The 19,763-nt window shown below is 40.3% G+C and overlaps 1 protein-coding gene across 2 annotated transcripts; it reads left to right on the top strand.

Annotated features, from left to right (window-relative positions):
- Window positions 1-274: 274 nt before the first annotated feature.
- Window positions 275-3,323, top strand: LOC144708604 (putative protein phosphatase 2C 59). Of its 2 annotated transcripts, none has more exons than XM_078582005.1 (9): window positions 275-427; window positions 620-845; window positions 944-1,071; window positions 1,234-1,332; window positions 1,421-1,579; window positions 1,940-2,026; window positions 2,597-2,688; window positions 2,779-2,853; window positions 2,938-3,323. In XM_078582005.1, exons 2-9 carry the CDS (start codon window positions 775-777, stop codon window positions 3,094-3,096), a joined length of 870 nt encoding a protein of 289 aa, XP_078438131.1. In that variant the 5' UTR covers window positions 275-427; window positions 620-774; the 3' UTR covers window positions 3,097-3,323. The 2 variants fall into 2 exon arrangements, with proteins under 2 accessions (XP_078438131.1, XP_078438130.1); XM_078582004.1 differs by lacking the exon at window positions 275-427 and adding an exon at window positions 434-619 and having other exon boundaries at window positions 738-845.
- The last annotated feature ends 16,440 nt before the right edge of the window (window positions 3,324-19,763 follow it).

Raw genomic sequence — 19,763 nt, 5'->3', positions numbered from 1 at the left:
TGTAGGTATGTATCTCTCTATTTAATTTTGTTTCTCTCTCTATATATCTCTCTCAATTCGTTTCATCTCTCTATCTATCCCTGAGTGCCCATTCTCTTATCTCTCTCTGCACTTCACTGAGATGAAGACTCGACCGTAATCAATGGCAGTCAGATCCTTTACGCCCCCCCGTCCTCGGGCCCTCCCTCGCACTTATATTTATTAATTTATTTATTTATGCTTCTTCTGGCATGTGTCGTCTACGGCTGGGAGATCGCAGATTTACGACTCTGACCTGGTCAAGAAACGTGGCGATCCTCCCCACTCGAGTTCTATCTAATCTTGATTCTCGACGTTACTATTATCTGCAGACCATGCCGAAAAAAGTGTTCTTTTCGGTGCGGTTTTCCGAGGGAAGTCAAGAATCTCGTTTTAAGGGTCGGGTCGGGTAGGGTTGATCTCCGCTTCTTTCTCTCCTTCCCTTCCTTCGCTTCTATTTCTGGTGCTCTCTCTTTCTCTCTCTCTCGCTCTTCCTTCTGCCACCTCTTTTTCCCGGTTTCGTTCCTGGCCGATGGTGCGCACTGCCTAATCGAAATATGGCATGATCATTGCGATCTTGCTTTGGATTTTCCTTTTTCAGGTGATGTTCTTAGAACAGAAAACGGGGTCTTCGCCTCAATTTGGCGAATTTTCTGACCCTTTCCTCTTCCTCTGTTCCTGATCTGGGTCCTGATTCCTGAAACGGGTGTTGAGAATAGGAAATTAAGGCAAGTGGGTTGATCGCCGGCTGAAGAAATGGGCTATTTTAACACGGTTTCGAGTGGGGGTCACAAGGAAGATTCCCTCGTCAGCGGCGGGGGTCTCAGGTGGCTATCCTTGAAGAAATTGTTTTTTTTCGTTTCGTTTAATGTTTTTTTTTGTTTTGCATCGTGGATAAAAACAGTTTTGTTTGTTGGGTTCGCAGTCAGGATGGAAAGTTTAGTTATGGGTATGCGAGCTCTCCAGGGAAAAGAGCTTCAATGGAGGATTTTTACGAAACCAGAATCGATGGGGTTGATGGAGAAATCGTCGGCCTTTTTGGTGTATTCGATGGTAATCTTGCTCAGACGGCGTTCTTTCTTTGAATTGATGCACTTTTATGTATTTTTGAATTAAATTTTCTTGAATTTTTAGGTGATCTTGCTCGCGTTTTGCTGTAGTCTACTGAATTTTGCGATACACAGATTAATGAAGATTTTCGGTGTCTGTTTTCAGGCCATGGAGGTATCCGTGCAGCCGAGTACGTAAAAAGAAATCTTTTTACCAATTTAATAAACCATCCGAAGTTTATTAGCGACACGAAATCTGCGATAGGTATTTTCTTCTATATGTCTTATGATCATTTATTTACCCTTTTCCGGGCAGACGAGACCCTAAAAAGTCATTCTTTTTTGTTCTTCAGCGGACGCCTATAACCTCACGGACTCGGAATTCTTAAAATCTGAATCTTCTCAGCACAGGGATGCTGGATCTACTGCTTCAACTGCTATTTTAGTTGGAGATCGTCTACTGGTAGCCAATGTTGGGGATTCCAGAGCAGTTATTTGCCGAGGTGGAAATGGTAAGCTTTGTCCTTATATTATGGTTTAAATATCACTGGGAACTAATAATTTAAATATTTGATTTTTGTTTTATGAAAGGAAAATGTTCAAAGTTCACGAACTTTTGCGTTGTTAGTCGTATTTTTGCAAGATGACAACTGAGATATCTGTGCCCTGGTGGAAAATTACAAGGGTTCTAGCGTATCTCTTGATGTGCCCATGATTCGGCTGAGAAAGTTTGGACTTAGAATGAAAAGATTGATGTTTTGAAAATTGCTTGTAATATCAATTTATAACTACTTTCATCCAAAAAATGCTAAATTTTCATAGTGTGGATCGGTGATTCAACCTCTTCTTTTCTTCGAAATGTGACGGTGCAGCCATCGCAGTCTCCCGCGATCACAAGCCAGACCAGAGCGACGAGCGACAGCGCATTGAGGAGGCCGGCGGCTTTGTTATGTGGGCAGGTCTCTCTCTCTCTTTCTCTCTTTCTCTTCCTCCTCCACAGCACTGCATCTCTCTCTACCTCTCTCTTCTCGTCACTCTCTGTCCCTCCCCCACAGCACTGTATCACTCTCTCTTTATATTTATCTCTCTTCTCATCTCTCTCCCTCCCTCCTCCAAAGCACTGCATCATTCTATCTATCTATCGATCTCTCTCCTCGTCGCTCTCTCTCTCCTCCTACACAGCACTGCGTCTCTCTCTCTCAATCGATCTCTCTACCTCTCTCTTCGCTTCATTCTCTCTACCTCCTCCACAGCACTGCATCTCTCTCTAACGGTCTCTCTAGCTCCCTCTTCTCGTCATTCTCTCTCCCTCCACAGAACTGCATCTCTCTCTCTCTCTCTCTCTATCGATCTCTCTTCCTCGTCATTCTCCCTCCCTCCTCCACAGCACGGCATCTCTCTCTAACGGTCTCTCTAGCTCCCTCTTCTCGTCATTCTCTCTCCCTCCTCCACAGAACTGCCTCTCTCTCTCTCTCTCTATCTATCTATCTCTCTCTCTCAGGGAATGTCTGTTTCGGTTTCTCCTGCAGGAACATGGCGGGTGGGGGGAGTGCTCGCTGTTTCGCGGGCCTTCGGCGATCGCCTCCTGAAGCAGTACGTGGTGGCCGATCCTGAAATTCAGGTCAGTGCAGAAAAAACCCAAGCAAGCTTCTGTTAATGGAAGAAAAAAAAATCATGAGAAAATTAAACCACGACCTTGGACGAAGCACAGGAGGAAGTAGTTGACAGCTCTCTCGAGTTCCTCATCCTGGCCAGCGATGGCCTCTGGGACGTTGTCACCAATGAGGTGCAGTGCACACCATAAAAATCCAACCGTTGACTTCCCAGCTTCCTCCCCGTTGACATTCGTTGACTGTTGTTGACCTGACAGGAGGCGGTGGAGATGGTGAAGCCGGTGGACGACCCCGAGGCGGCGGCCCGTAGACTGATGCAGGAGGCATACCAGCGGGGCAGCGCCGACAACATCACCTGCGTCGTGGTCCGCTTCCTCGCGTGGCAGACTGGTGCCACCAGCTCCTCCAACTGCTGAGTGAGCAGGCCAGCCCCCTCCCTCGTCCTGACCATGACCCTCTTCGTCATCTTCGTCTTCATCGTCTTCGTCGTCCTCATATCCTGGGGAAGCTGAGAACCCCAGAATTTTATCTGTAGTCTGCACTAACCTGTCCTGCTTTCGGATGGATATCAAGTTGTTGACGTGGGGGAGGAAGAACAGGAAATGAAGAAAAGTATGTGCTCTGCTTGTGGTTTTAAGGCAAACCAGAATTTTACATGATAAAAAAAAGCAACGGCCCCGGCAGACTCCGTGAGAGAAAAGGATGTTACTTGGGGAAAAATAACCGAATCTGAGGCTGTAACTAAATTAAACTTAGGCAAAGTGAGGTTCCCCTTTCATTGATGCTGATGATTAACATTAACATTCACCTCTCAGTCTGCCACTGTTTATCCATTGCTTCGAGTTCCCATCCTTTGACACCACTTTGACCAATGAAGTCTCCCAAAGGTTAGGTAAAAGTGTCCGTGATCTTTTGCTCTGAGCTGACTTATCAAATTTCCACTTAATTATCATGAAAGTATAATCTTCCAATCAGATCTGTTGTCGGCAATAACTTGTTTGGTCTTGAAACTTTCATCCTTGAATTCACTGATATGGTCCTGATCCTCAGTTTTGCTAATCGAATTTTTTTTCATATTCGGGTAGTGATTGAGTTTAACACGATTATGCTTAGTAATTTCTAGTCAATTTCATCTGCCTCTAAATTTTAAAATATTTCTCTGATTGATGTTTATTAGAGCTCCATAAAGGATAACATATATTTGAATGATCCATTGTGAAATCAGTAGAACGTGGAGTCTATGATGCGTTTGAAAAATAATTGTATGACCTTGAAGTAGATTTGATTTTAATAGTGGAAATTTGAACTATTAATTGGCCATTTGGGTGTCCCTAAGCAGGGGGTATAAATGCCCCTTCATTTGATTATGAAGGTGTTTCAAACTCTCATTCTTGAATAGTGAAGGATCCAAGAAATAGTGTCGGTGATCTTTGTCAACCCTTCTTGATTTTAAATATTGGCCACTTTTAATTTCCTGAAAATTATCTGCATTCTGAGCACTGGTCACCTACGCTTTGCATTTAAGAGATCTCCCCAGTCTAATAATTCATGTCTTATTGTTCAAATCTTTCTCTTTAGTTTGGTTTATCCAAAAAAATTCATCTGAACCATTGTTCGAGGATCCATTTTTTCAAATATTCAAATATTCCATACTCAAATATTCCTTTTTGTCTTAGTTTTTCTTGATTGGTTGTTCTTTCTTTGACCATCAGGTCTATCATGCGGCAAACATTTTTTTCTCATTCTATATCTGTTGTCATTTGTCCTCTTTTTGTCTCAAAGTTTTTTATTAACAGGTTCGCATGGTACGTAGTTTTAGGCAACTACTAGCCATTGTTTAACCGTTATGTTAGAGTATTGGGCCACAAATAAAAAACCCTTCTGGTTCCTTTTTATTCTGTCTTGATTCCTCTTCATTACACTACCGTCTTCATCCAAGAATAAAATATCACATGGTATTATAGAACTCCAAGGATCTGAGAGGAGGAAGAGCTACACATATTGTAGTCTGAAGAAACCTGCTATCACTACAGAAAATTTTTGATGGACCTTCACGTTTCTTTTTTGTCGACTGTTTTCTGAAGAACTACCTCTATGGTATCACTGCTGGCTGTCAATGTAGCTCGAGCTCTAAGTATGTTGGGCATCAGTACATTAGGGGATGATGCATGTGGATATTGGAATATAAATTGCTACTTCTAGGAGTATTTATTATCCGACAACCACTTTTCTAAAATACTGGAATTCGGTCTGTGGACTATCTTACATACAGGTGTGATCATTTCAAACTGCTTTTTTTCTAAATTGAATCAACTACCTCTATGATTTAATATTTCTTATGGCTTCAAATGAGTATACAACTGCTCTTAATAGTGGTGTTAGTTTTCCATTTTTGAAGGAAAAATGGTGCATGCAACCTCCTCAAGTTGGTGCATGATAGTTGTTCATGGATTACAATCTGTACCACCGGACTAAATCCATTAAATATACACTGAGGTACAGAGGAAAACTTCATCACTTGACTGAGGGACCACCTTAGCCAGGTGACTTAATGTACCTCAAGTGGCACTGAGAAGAGGACATCCTTCATACCTTGATCTTAGACTCAATGATTTCAGAAGTCAATGGGATTTTATCCAATGTTTTCATTCCGTGTGGGAGGATGAGTCCACAGTAGCCAACCTTGTTGATTCTTTAGTGATGCTCCTTCAAGATAATTGCACATCATTAAAATATTCCAACAATCTCCAAGCCATTTTTAAGGAAATAGATTATTGGCATCTTCCTATTGAAGACTTTGTAGATAGGTAGTATGTCCTTCATGACAAGGTCTATAGATATCTTAAAGGTCCCCAGCCCATATTCGAAATTGTTCAAGCACAATTGTTCAATTTTGAACATAAACTCAACTTTGAAGAGATTGTTCTACATGTTCACGAAGAGGAAATTCATATTGGGTTGTTTGTTGATCTTTCTGCTACAAATATGATTCAAAATTTGGCATTGATTGTCAAATCCCACAAACCACTTGAGTTTTTACAACTACTATACCAACTCCTCAACCTGCTTCTGCAAAACAAGGGTCACATATCAAACTGAGGACAAGGAGGATATCAACTGATTCTTTGATGACGAATATCAACTTTCATGTAGCCACTAGTGGAACCAGAAATACACAAAAGACATGAGCAGAAAAATTCTCAGACGCCCCTCCTAGGCCAATAAGGTTACTAGAAAAAGTAACAGTGCAATACACACTGATTTAAATGGCCTAGATGATATACCATCTCAAAATGAGGATAAGGAGGATATACCCAAGTTGAAGAAACAATTCCAACAACTTCAAAACCAACTTAAGACTACTAATATTATTTGAACAACTTACATGGTTCGGACAGGTAACATCCCGCACTACCTTAACCCTGGATTTTTGGACTCCAGTGAAGATGATCGTATTACACATTTTAAGCCTGAATTTAAATATATGATATTTGTGATAGTACTGTAAAAATTGAAATAGCTGATGGAACTTTGCTTAATGTAGCTGGTACAAGTAGTACTAAACTTGAACCCATTGGTGTTCCTACCCGTATCTCACATGTTCCTCAGCTATGTCTCAGCTTAATTTTGGTCCAAGATTAGCTCATATTTCATCGGTGAAGCCCATTTTTGATGGAGTCGATGCAGTTCTATATGACAAGGTGGCAACCTAAAGCATGGGCTAGCTAGAATCCAAGAGTTACTTTTATACATGTGCCATACAGATCACAACTCACCACATGCAGTGACTAAAAGGGAGGCTTAGCTCACACCAACCTCTACTTAGACTAATAAGGAAGCACTAGTTTGGCTACTCCATCAATAATTGGGTCATCCTTCCTTCCATCTTTTTAAAAACAAATTCCCTCATGTTTGTCAGGATTTGTGTATGTCACTAAGCCAAGCATAAGCTCATGACTTATTCCTCATATGATTCGTCAGATAGTGATGTATTTGAACTCATTCAATGTGATGTGTGGGGATTAGCACCAATTAATGATATCCAATGTTTTTTATGGTTTCTACTCCTTACAGATGATGTAAGCCGCTTTACCTGGATTCACTTGATTAAACATTAATGACATGTTCCTACTATTATTATAGAAATTATGTTTATGATACGTCAACAGTATGGTACGCTAATAAAGCACTTTCAAACTGATAATGGGAAGAAAATTATGAACATAGTAAATAACTCATGCTTTAAAGATCAAGGGATCGTCCATGAGTCCTGTTCACACCTCCTCAGGAAAATGGAAGAGCTGAATGAAAACTAGGCCATATCTTAGAAAAAAATCAAGCATTATTGATTCAAAGTCACACCCCAACTACTTTCTGGGAATACACTTCTCTACTATCAACTTACTTTAATAATAATGGGAAACTTGCTGACTCTTGACAAAAGGCTCTCAAGGGACCACCATAAAGTTTGTCTCCAAGCTGGGAATGCAGAATATTCATTCGCCATTTTGAGGAGGTGTGATGCATGACAACTAATGCAGGGCGATTATGGTGGCCGTAAAGGGGATGATGGGTGATGAGGAGTGTAAGACAACTGATGAGATTGGGGAAAAGGATGATGAGGTGCTATATGTGGGGATTGGTTTTTGGAGGAGGTGGACAAAACAGACCACAAATTCACACGGTCGATCTCGAGAGATTTAAATCCAATGAAATAATGGTGGTGCAGCCCCTTTCCGCATCGAGGGGGGAGTACTGTCTTCAACCACCGCGATGATGCCAAGCACCAAAATCAATACCTCAAATTCACGTTCACATGGAAACTCAAGAAAAGACCTAGTCGTTGAAAATTCCAGAAAACTCAAACAAATCCGACGACAGTGGAAGACTTCTCCAGGAACACTGGACTGAGAACACAGGACACCAAAGAGTGTAAGAGTACCTCGGCACCCGAGGTGCGTGACGAGGATGCGGGGAATTCTGGTCGTATCGCTGATCAACGCAGGGCGTGGTCGAGACATGGATGGCTTCAAGGAGTGAGGACGGTCGAAGGGCAAACAAGTGGCGCTCGGCGATCCAAGCGTTGGGTGGCCCTGGCTTGGGCGACCTAGCTCTTGGTCGGTCAAGCGTTGGACGGCCTAATCGCTCGGCGGCCTGGGCATTGGGCAGCCCTCCTAGCATGGGTGGCATGTCGCCTTGGTGGCCGGGTGCTGGGCGACCTGTCGCCTTGGTGGCCGGGTGCTGGGCGACCTGTCGCCTTGGTGGCCGGGTGCTGGGCGACCTGGCGCTGGGCGGCCTCGGCATGGGTGGCCTGGCGCCTGGGCGACTGGGCGACTGGGCGCTGGGCACCCTGGTCGAGCGGCGGCCCTGGGCGCTGGGCAGCCCCGGTGAGGGCAGTCCGGCACTTGAGCGGCCGGGCGCGGGCGGCCTGGCCGTTTGGGTGCTGGGCGGCCTGGCGCTTAGACGTTGGGCGGCCTAGCGCTTGGGCGTTGGGCAACCTTGGGCTTGGGCACTGGGCGGCCAGGCGCTCGAGCACTGGGCGGCCTGACTCTGGGGCGCTGGGCAGCCTGGCGCGTGGGAACTGGGCAGCCTGGCGCGTGGGCGCTGGACAGCCTTGAGCTTGGGCGATGGGCAGCCTAGCGCTTGGGCATTGGGCGGCCTGGTGCGTGGGCGTCGGGCGAACAGGTAGAGAGAAGAGGGAGAGAAAGAAGGAGAGGATGGCAGTCGGCAACACGTGGCGGCAACGACGGCAGCGGCGGCGATCTGGAGAAGAGGGGAGGATTAAGGCAAGTCCTCCAAGAAGAGAAAACTCAATTCTTGAATATAACTTTGCCAACTGTTTCTTGCAACATTGGCCTATACATATAGGCCTTGGAGGAAAGAGAAAATGCGAGAAATAAAAATAAAAATAACAATGGGCGACATGGTTTTGTGTCACGTCAAAGGGCAGTTCTTGATCTGATGTTGACGATGTGTCCTGACGCATGACGGGGCGTGCGTAGGTGGAGACGTGATTGATGCCGATGCATCGACTTGGTTGTTGTCCAGCCGGTCATGTAGTTGTCGACGACGTGTCATGACGCATGTCGAGGCGTGCATAGGTAGAGACGTGACTGAAGCCGGTGCGTTGACTTGGTCGGGCGACAGCGGCGGCATGTCTGCAGAAGTTGTATTGACGACCTCGCCACCAAGGTGTTAACTGGCCCATGACGCCCATAGTTTTAGGTAACTACTTGCCATTATGTAAGCATCATGTTAGAGAATCGGCCAATTGTATCTCCAGCCCACTACATGTTGTACCAAATTGTGACACTTAATGAAACACCCTTCAGTTCTTTTTTCTTTTGTCTCTATTTCCTCATCATTGAACTATCCTCTTCATCCAATGACCAAATGTCACACTTTATCCAATATTTAATCTCAATGATCTGTTTGAAATAGTCATTAATGAGATTGTGAAACATACCTAGTTAGAAGTTTTTAATATTTTGATCACTTATAAATTTTTCTAATGAATTATTTCAAAATTTATCTATTATCATAGTTCAAAGCTTTCAAATCTAATTTTATTTCAGTCATTATAATCTCTGTTTTGAAATTCAAGAAATGTACCATTACGCATCCAATTAAGATTCAAAATTGATCAGCAATTTCAGGGTCCGATCTCTAACTCCAGATTCTGATCAGAAGCTCCGGCATATGATCTGGATGTTTGTAATTATCTTATGCAAAAATATCAGCCATTATCTTATTCCATCCCACTTTTCACCCATTTCTATCCATATATTTCATTATTCATTGCTAAATTTTCAAGTCCATAATGACTGACTTCAATCTCTACATCAGATACAGTTTTAAATATCTGGATTCCATATTTTGGTGAAATATTCTCTCAGATATCATTGATTTAATATTTTATAAGTTAAATTTTAGTTGTTCCTAAACCTCATTTAAATGAAAAATTATATGTTACCTTCAACTGTTAGTTGTTCCAGAAATCAACTGTTATTTGAAAATTACCCAAGCATTTAAAGCCAAATTATTAAATCATTGTCATGCTGAAAATTACATTTCTATCATACTACACATTCATTAAAGCAGATTAATTATTGCATGTTTAAAATTTATAATTATTTGTTTATATATTGATATAGTCATACATATGATTCATTGTTTGAAACTGAGCCATCTATATCTAGTATTTTGGATTTATTTTGATTCAACTGCATTTTATGTGAATTAATCATGTTCCTTGTTGGCTCTAGGATAGTTACTGGTTTTCCACTGGCTAATCTAGTTGGTTTTTGGGAAGTCCACAGTAGACCTTACAATGAGTCAAGGGACTTGACAAACTAATCCATAATAGTAAAAAAATAATTTGAGAAAAGAGCATTAATGTTGACAAAGGGCATTAAAGTGATGAAAGTGTCAACTAATTCAAAGATGTAGAGACAACAACCACAATGATGGGATAGTTAGTGTGGTGAAGAGCTCATGAAGAAGTTATGTCGACTAGGGACAATGTTAAATATTGAAAACAGAACTTTAATAAGTGTATTTCAAATTGGAGAGTGGAAGTGATGTGTAGAAAACATAGAACTATATAGTGCCTTACTATTAATCATTTGGATTCTTGGGATTCCTTGGTATTTGGACGAGTGGGATGTGTATCCCCAAACCTGGGAAAAATCTTCTTTGCAAAATCATAAATTAAGGTGAGTCATACTATTATAAAATACAGCACTAACTGCCATATTATAAAATAGTTAGTTCGATTGGGTAAGGAGTAACCTAAGAGGGGATGGGGCATAAATTAAGTTATTCACCTATATTTTTTTCAGATAAATAAAAAAATATTTCTAAATAGGAAATGAGGTAAAGGAAATGGGATGCATAATTATTTTTTTAGTCAACTTAGCGAATGTTCTAGGGTATCTGCCCAGAGGTGATGGCATGCCCTAACTATGGTCATGTGAATGCCCACCAAGAAAGTCACATGGAAATAGGACTGAAAAAGGATACCAAAAAACAAAAAAGGATAGCAAATCACATGCCCTGCTTTCTATCATTCTCAACCCCCAAAGTATCCAATATAGCAACGATGTTTGACCTACTTCAACTTGGCCCCTCAAACATTCTCTACTTTGGCCCCCATGGTCTTAAGCTGACTGATCATAGAGATCTAACAATAACAATGCATTTTTTATCACTATGGATTTCTCCTCAACATCAGTTAGTACATATTCAGTCTCCTTAAGTAGTATTCAGGACAAGATGCAATTTCATATATTTCAACAAGAAAATTCTTTCAGATCAGAAATTTTTTAACTCATAGATAACAATAAACAAATATAATTATGAATGAGAACAGCTCTGCTCCTCTCTTGCTTGCTTACATGAAGGCTTAGAGTCCTTTTTTTCTAGGCCTAAATTTTGTCAATCAAAACAATTCCATGCAGTAATAACTCCCTGTTTGTGGCTGCTACTTCCTCTAATTCTCTTTTCCTTGACATTTTCTTTAGGCAAAATTTGTAAATTCATGTTTAACTTTTGGTGCTTAAAACTAAATTATCTTCTTTACTCCTTCACCAAATGACCTTACTTATATTGAATTTTAATATTATCAGAAAGGATTTTTATCTCAGAAAAAAAACTTTCAAAATCAAATTATATCCATCTTTCAACGTTCATAGTCAACTGTCTGATTCCTTAGTGTTTAAGTTCAAACCCCTATTACTCTTCCAAAACACAACCAAAAGATGCGATTCCAAGTTAATAAAGTTTTGTATGAATGTTAACAACTTACTATACAATGAATTTTTTCTTCAAAATCAACCTAAAACTTATATTAAGGATATCAAAATTTTTGTAAGGGTCGATTACGTGAAAAATTTGGATGCCAACCTTCTTTTCTTTGAATCCATAATCACCCCACACCAAAAAACAAAAGCCCAAATCCTTTAGACTCAAATTGATGTTATCAACAAATATCCTCTTGAAGAATGCTGAAAATGACTTGAAATTGTTTTAAAGAGTGAGAGATTTTGCTAGCTTTTGGACTGTAATTTTTAGAGAGCAAGGAAAATGGAGGTTTGAAATTAGGGCTCAGAACTATGTATGAACCTAAAAATCTTAAAGGGCATACTAGTAATTTATCAAGTGTCCAACAGTTATTCATATTCATTATGGTTAGAAAATTTGAACGAGTAATCTCTTGATTTCAATTTGTTATTTTTATTATCTTTCCATTAGTTCAAAACACCTCTCAAGTGTAAAAAGTAAAAAAATAATTGTTATGTGAATGACCTTTGCTTTAAAAATTGGAAATTTTCAGTTATGTTTGCTACATCATTTTACTCAACATGCCACCTTTGTGATGAAAATATATGTGTCCAGCAAGCCAATCACACATTCCATTTATTTTTCCATGTTTACTTATAAAACATATTCCTTATAGTGCACGTGTGATACTTATAATGAAGTCCAACAATACAAAATCAAACTTTATGAATTATGATGATATCATAATATTAAGATCACTAGTCTTTAAGTATGTGTTCTAAGAATTTCTATTTCAAGGATACTTGAGAATGACATCATCGCAGTATGGTTGGTCCCATAGCCATTAATATGGAAATATTAAGGATATATATTGGGTGCTCTTTAAGGGAAAGAGTTCACTTAATTGATCTGTACTAATACCTGAAGGGTTATACGAAACTATCAATCAGGTTGACTCACACCACGGTTGTGCAAGTGTTCCTTAGACTTAACACACCAAAGATATTTTATGGATGGACAATTGGAATTTGATTATGACCTAGGAGTTTCAAGTCATGGGATTATGAATAGTCTTATTTTGAGTGCATCAAGAAGTTCAAAAAGATGATTGAGTGGTCGAAATTGGATCGTGTGCCCCCCATAAAAGAGGAGACAACTCAAGGAAAATAATGTGAAGAAGTACTTTGCTTAAGTAGTGGAGTATTGCAAAAGAGTTCTCCAATGATTTCAAAACGCATCAGTATTGACTCAGATGAATGATTAGGGTTTGATTGTTGACCATACCCGAAATCATCTTTAGAGCATTTAGTAGATGAAGGACTATATGTTCACAATAGAGAATGATAGACAAGTTCCAGAAGTGAATCAATGCATGATCATTTGTATCTTCTAGAGCATGAGGTGTAGCTTGGTGCCCCACAGGTTGGACACTTGACCTATCGATTGGGTTAAATTGATACAACATTGATTAATATGGATAATAATATAGTTAATTAATTTGAAAGGCCAATAAAGGTTATTAGGTCAATACAATCGTTAACTAAACTAATACATGGCATATAGGGTCACATGTAAATGGTACTTTGATCGTTGGAAGATATACTTAAAGTTTGGGGGTTTTCAAAAAAAATACCCACTTAGTATAAATTGGAGGCCCTGAACAAAATTCACCCAGGCCAGAATTGTTTTGGGGCCTTCCCCTTCTTCTCCCTTCTCTCCATAGCTCTTCTCCATTTCTAATGCAACCAATACATCGTAATGATAATGTCAGAGCGTGAACGGAGCTCGTCAAGGAAAAGGAAGAGATTCGATATGTTGAGGATCGTGTGGATACTTCTAGAGGCTGCATGCATTAGAAGCTCCACTTGTCTCATTTAAGGCTTGAAGAATACACGTATGTGATCTGTGTTGAGGTGATTTTTGTCTTGTTTATTGATGCAATTACATTGATGTCTTTGACTCCGAGTCATTTTGAGTTTTTCTTCCAATTTAAGGCCATAGAACTGAACGCCTTGGATAGTAATATCTTCATGTATTTAATCTTCATTAATTGATCAATAAATTCATCTGTAAATACCCTAAAGGTAGTAATAAGGAATTGGACAAAGTCATTAAACCAATCAAACAAGGTCAAATTCCCAAAAATATTTGGACAGTTAGAGTATATGTTTATCTTGATGTCATAGAAAAGTTGAGTATAATTTAATAAGACCTAAATCTGTTATTTGACTTGTTCACCATATTGTTAAACTAAGTAGCCTTTTGATATAACTAAGGGCACTATTTTTCCCTTAATGGATCTAAAAAACATGTTGATAGAAAAACTATGGATAGGAAATCATCATAAATTCGTAACACAAGTGATGCCTAGCTTTCTCCATAGAGTGCTAAACTGGTCTTCACTTTAAGGTTTAGAGAAGATGTATGTGACTTCCTTTTCAGTTGTAATGAAGTGAAGATCACTGTCAACTCTAGTGATACCATCTTTGATGAAGCAAAGCTTCACTTCAATGTGCTTTGTGTGTAAATGCATGCTAGGGCTTTGACAAAATTAATGGTACTTGTACTATCACATGTAATAGGTATTATGTTCAATGTAACATCATAGTCTTCTAGGTGCTGCTTAGCCCAAAGAGTTTGAGCACAACACCATCCACTTGCAACATATTCAGCCTCAGTTGTGGATACATCAATCAAGTTTTATTTTTTTGATGTCCATCATATGAGGCATCTCCAAATAAATGCACAAGTGTCGTTTGAGCTATATTATCAACTTTGCATCCAGCAAGTATGCATTGCAAAAGTTGAGATAATATAATATTCTCTTCTCTGCCTTTTGATGCAATTCCTTGGGTCACTTTGAAACCTACCACTATGACATACACTAAAAAGTATGTCTGGTCGGCTGGCTGTCAAACATGGTGATTGATGATCTGAAATGATGAGTGATGTATAAAATTAAACAAATATTTACGAACCTTTATAACGAGTCCATACCATGATTTAATCACCTTGCATAAAGTCAACTATTCTAAAAATAGTTTCCTTGCATGAGTCTCCTTAAGTCATAGAGACGACAGACAATTAGGTGTATCTATGCAGTTTTTGACACGTTGAATATTTTCATAATATTTTCATACGGTGTCACTACAGCTCTGTGAGGATCTTCTCACCATTCCACTCTTAGAGACTAGGAGGGTGACCAAGAAAAAATGAGGGGAGACCTGACAAACTTACACATGTGTTTCTCAAAAGCGTTTTTTAATACTTCAACAGGAATCTTCCGTAAAAGTCATTGGACTTCAAATGTATCCATTGACACCCAATAAAATTATGTGTGTGCTCTCTAAACCTATTTATGAGTCTATTATTACTCCATGAGCCACCTAAGTTTTTATTTGTTATAATTAATCAGATCTAATATATATTTAATTTATGTTAAATGTATATTTTAAGTTTCTGCTTAGGATGTTACTTTTAGGATATTATCAATATGGAACCCCATCTAAGTATCCTACTTAAGAATGATGCAGTAAAATATCCATAGAACTTTCCTACGCCTCGGCCAATGCTTTCATTGTGTCTGGCTACCAAAAGTGTGTCTCCTCTTTGACCTAGGGTTGATCATCCCATATTGATCACTCAATCATCTTCATTGACTAGTTTCTGCATCTGAACTAAGAATATTTGAAACTCAATGATTAGATATTTGTAGATCCAATGACAAACACAACTACTCATCCATAAATATGTATATGGGTCTCACCTCTAATAAATACTTACTCAACTGTGACATGAACCAACTTGGTTCGTACTTGGGTATAAAATCCATTCAGGGATTCATGCATAATTTTAGTTAACTCTCTCTCCAAAGAGCGTCCACTTTCTTCTGGTGTATCCACACAAATGATAAGAAGATATGTCATCTACATCATATAATGAAGAGCACATAGTATTATTCAATCTTAATATGAAAATGTCCTTCTTTACTATCCTATGGATATACATGTTTGGGAAAAATATTTAAAGATAAGTGATCATGCGTTATGATCTCATCATAATAAAATTATCTCTCCATATATTTATGGAATTTTTATAAATATCACACATGAAGAATAATGAATATGATTTCTTTCAAGGAACTTAAATAAGACATAGAAGTGTGATATGCCTGAAGGACATATAATGTCATCACCAGTAACATGGGATATATCTACTCTCTATGATGGAGTGAGTACTATGATCATGGACTTGATTATGTAAGCATCTGTGTGAAGCCCATGAATTTTTTCAATTGAACATTCTTAAAATAATGGTAAAGTGTGAAGAAATCCTACGGTTTAATATATTTGGCCAAGTGCCTAAAAATGTTAGTACTTCACTTACCATACCTTTGATATCTAAAATAATATTAGGACTAAAACATTGCTGAATAAGAGTGTGAGCAAGTTTTATCCATATTTCAATCATCTGCATCTAGAGAACATGGATTTACCTCCAATTTAGTACAAAATATAAGCTTAAACATGGTAATCAGTCTATCAATAAAATGATCAATCTTAAATTCCAAAAATTATCAGATTCAAACCCTAATAAATGCCAAAGTCTTATGTTTTATGCATAAAAATACAAATAAAGAAAATAAAAATGGTGGCGACGACGTCAACGCACCATCTTCAAACGCGCCGCCACTGTCATCCGAGACGTCACGCATCATGACTCGTCGCCAACATCAACTGCAGAACCGACCTGATAACAACCGAGTCAATGCACCGGCATCAGTCACGTCTCCACTACACACAACATGTCACGCATCATGACACATCGTCAACGCCAGGAACTGCTCTTTGACGCGACACGATAACACGTCGTCTATTTTTATTATTTCTCGCATTTTCTCTTTCCTCCAAGGCCTATATGTAGGCCAATGTTGCAAAAGAACATTTGGCAAATTTATTTTCAGGAATTGAAGTTTCTTCTTGGAAAATTTGCCCTAGCCCTTTCTCCTCTCGGACCACTGCTGCCGCCATTGTTGTTGCTGCCACCGCCCGAGAAGCTCCTTGTTCGTTGCCCCAGTGTTCATTCGCCCGCGCCGGCCGTCCGCACAACCCCGTTCGTGCAGGTCGCCCACGCAGACCGCCCACACAGGCCACCAGCACTGGTCACCCACACAGGCCACCAGTGTCAGCTGCCCACGCAGGCTGCCCACGATGGCACCCGCACAAGCCTTGCCCGCGCAGGCTGCCCACAGAGGCCACCTACGCCGGCCGCCCTAGCAGGCTGCCCATGTCGGTGGCCTGCGCAAACCCTACTTGCACAGGCCACCCACACATGTCGTTCGCGCCGGCTGCCCAAGCAGGCTGCCCATGCCGGCGGCCCGCGCAAACCCTACTCGCGCAGGCCACCCACACAGGCCGCCCGCACCGGCCGCCTGCGCAAGTCCACTTGCACGCATGCCGCCGCCCACGCAGGCAGCCCCCACGCGCGCAGGCCACAGCACTAGCCGGCCGCCACCCACGCAGGCCACCCACGTTGGCAACCCGCCGGTGCGGTTCGCCGCCTGGCCACGTGCAGACCTCCATCCACTTCCATGTCTCGCCGCTCGTCCATGCCCTACGCTCGTATCACCGCTCAACCTCGTGCCCTTCATCAACGCCACGAGAATTCCCCGCATTCTCGTCATGCACTAATCTAGTGCTAAGGTACCCCTGCACTCTTTGGTGTCCTATGTTCTTCGTCCAGTATTCCTCGAGAGATCATCCACTGCCGTCAGGTTTGCTTTGGATTTTGAATTTTCAAGTGGACGATCATTCGAATTTATTGATTTTTGTGCTTAGCAACACCGCAGTGGTTGAAGACAGTACTCCCGCCCTCAATGAGGAAAGGGGCTGCACCATCACTATTTCATCGGATTTAATTTTTCGGAAGCGATCGTGTGATTTTGTGGTCTGGTTACCCCTTCCTTAGTCGCCCAATATCCTACACCAGTTGTCATCCCATCCCGTCATCCCCTAGTCATCCTGCATCAAAAAATAAATTAAAAAGGAAAAATATCATCCTTGTTTATAACCTTATCACTTACTAAAATATCAAAACCTGATCAAGCAAACTCTCCAAAACCATCAATAAATGCTTCAACCTCATGAAAATTAATCATCCATGATATCCCATCATTGTCGATAACCCAGTCAGAATCAACATTATCATCAACCACCCATATGAAAAATTAAGTCATTGTAAACTCAAAAATGTGCCAACAACATTGATATTTGACACAAGTTCATGAATAATGTTGGAACGTCAAATTAGACACCAGATAGTATTCTTAAAATATGATAAGCATGTTTAAATATTTTTCGATTTCATAAAGATGTTCCAAATTAATAATCATTTAATGCAACTGCAACAGTTTATGGCAGAAGTTATCTAATTGTCTCTAGGTTTTGAAAGTATATGTAACTGATCATGACAGCTAGCTTTTTCATAGAAAGAAATTTTTATCTCAAAATCCAAAGTAAACATACTATGTTTCTCCGAAAAATTAGTAGTATTTAGACATACACTAAATTACTCCACGTGCTTGAGGAAGAAAACAAAATTCAAATAGTACACAAGTGTGTATCCAAATATGTGTAAGGTGATGTATATGCTATTATGTACTATCTCCCGTAGCCCATTGAGTGGAGTAGAGACGGAATACACTTGACGTACATACTTTTTGAGGATATTTCAAATATAATTGCAAGAATATTTTTCTCTGATTTTGATCTTGCGAATCCTAGCCAAACATAATTTGTGGGAAGATCATAACGGAACCCACAAGTCGAACTGCGGGTCTCATTACCTTCAATTCAAAACGACACAAATCAAGTGACGCATGTTTCTCCGTTGGAGAATCACAGCTGCCAGAAGATCTACCGCCACGCATGCTCATCCATGAATAGAAGATCAAAAATATTCTAAATAATTCTTCATGCAAAAAATCACAAACCAACTTGAAGGGTCAATGTGAATTCCAAGCGACAGTGATATCCTAGTTCATGATGTCAATCTGTTTACCCTGTCTTCAATAGTATCTCTTATTTGGTAATGACCATGCTTTCAGCGTACCAAAGAGGCGTGAAGTCCAAACTATTCAAATGATTCGTTCAAATCTCTCTCTCATTCTATTTCATCTATCTATCTCTCTCTCTCAGGAAAATTAGCGCATGCGTGTTGTCATTGGGGAAATAATTTTGATCCAAGAGCCCTTTCATTTGTTTGAGCTATTTTGCCTGGACATAGACCCCAGCTACATTTTTTTCATATTAGTCAGATGTAGGAGCTCTGGTGAAAGATTTGATTTTTTAACGTAAATTATCAACACATTTGATTGAAATAATCAAGTAGGAAAAAAATCGTATCCTGCACTAATACTCCGGACTCCGTATCAATGAAGATAATCAATAAAAGGTTGACCCGTCTCTACCTATGCGCAAAATTTAGTGTATCGTTTAATATCACATTGATTTGAGAGTAATATCTGACAGAACATGAAGAAGGCAACCCGAGATCGGTCCCAGTCTGAAAAGTAATATCCATTAAGTTCTTTTGCATACCGCCATGTGCCCGTGATTGTGAAGTTCTCAACCTGGAAGTTCAGCTGGATAGAGATAGTTAGAGTTAGAGAGAGCGAGAGAGTTGCAGTAAGAGAGAGAGAGAGAAAGAGAGTTGCAATTCCATGGTTGACCCCTCATTCAGGAGAGGCATGGTCAGAAGGCCTGGGTCTTCTGATGAGGACAAGAAAATTAATGTTTCTTATCTCTGCAACGGCCATTTTCCAAGTGATGGCCCCTCACTGGGCTCGAGTCAAGGCTCATGATGAAGGTCAGATCAGCCCACGGGCATTTGGAAGCCAGAGAAAACGGGATTATCCAATTCCTTTTGACTTCACACTTCCATCAGCTGACCACAAAGTCTCAGAGACGTTGTAAGCCATCTCTCGGCGTGAAAAAAATGAAATGAAATAAGAGAAAGGGCATCTTTCTCCTTTAAATACGATCAAACTGGCAGGCCGACGTGATGGAACGACCCAGGAAGAACAGTGATCCATGTTGACTGTACCACGCACAGTCGGAGCTCCAGGCTCAGGCAAACTCGCGTCAATAGGGGACCAATTAAACGAATATTATTTCGGCATCATTGATAGCCTTTACCTCCCTCCAGCCCACCAGTGCAGGAAGAGTGATGGGTTAAAAGAAGTTCCCTTAACGGCACAACCCATTGACGGGACTGAAGAACAGGAGCATTTCTAGTCCTTGCG

This window comes from Wolffia australiana, chromosome 10 (genome assembly GCF_029677425.1).
Source record: "Wolffia australiana isolate 7733 chromosome 10, ASM2967742v1".
Taxonomy (NCBI): Eukaryota; Viridiplantae; Streptophyta; class Magnoliopsida; order Alismatales; family Araceae; genus Wolffia; species Wolffia australiana.
Note: the sequence above shows the minus strand (reverse complement) of the source record. Positions and strands in the feature narration are given on the sequence as shown.

Bases quoted from the DNA above. Each gene is read 5' to 3' on its own strand.
- LOC144708604 (XM_078582005.1), top strand. From the start codon at position 775: ATGGGCTATTTTAACACGGTTTCGAGTGGGGGTCACAAGGAAGATTCC. The intron at 2,027-2,596 runs GTCTCTCTCTCT...TTTCTCCTGCAG, and splicing joins CGGCTTTGTTATGTGGGCAG to GAACATGGCGGGTGGGGGGA. The intron at 2,854-2,937 runs GTGCAGTGCACA...TTGACCTGACAG, and splicing joins GGGACGTTGTCACCAATGAG to GAGGCGGTGGAGATGGTGAA.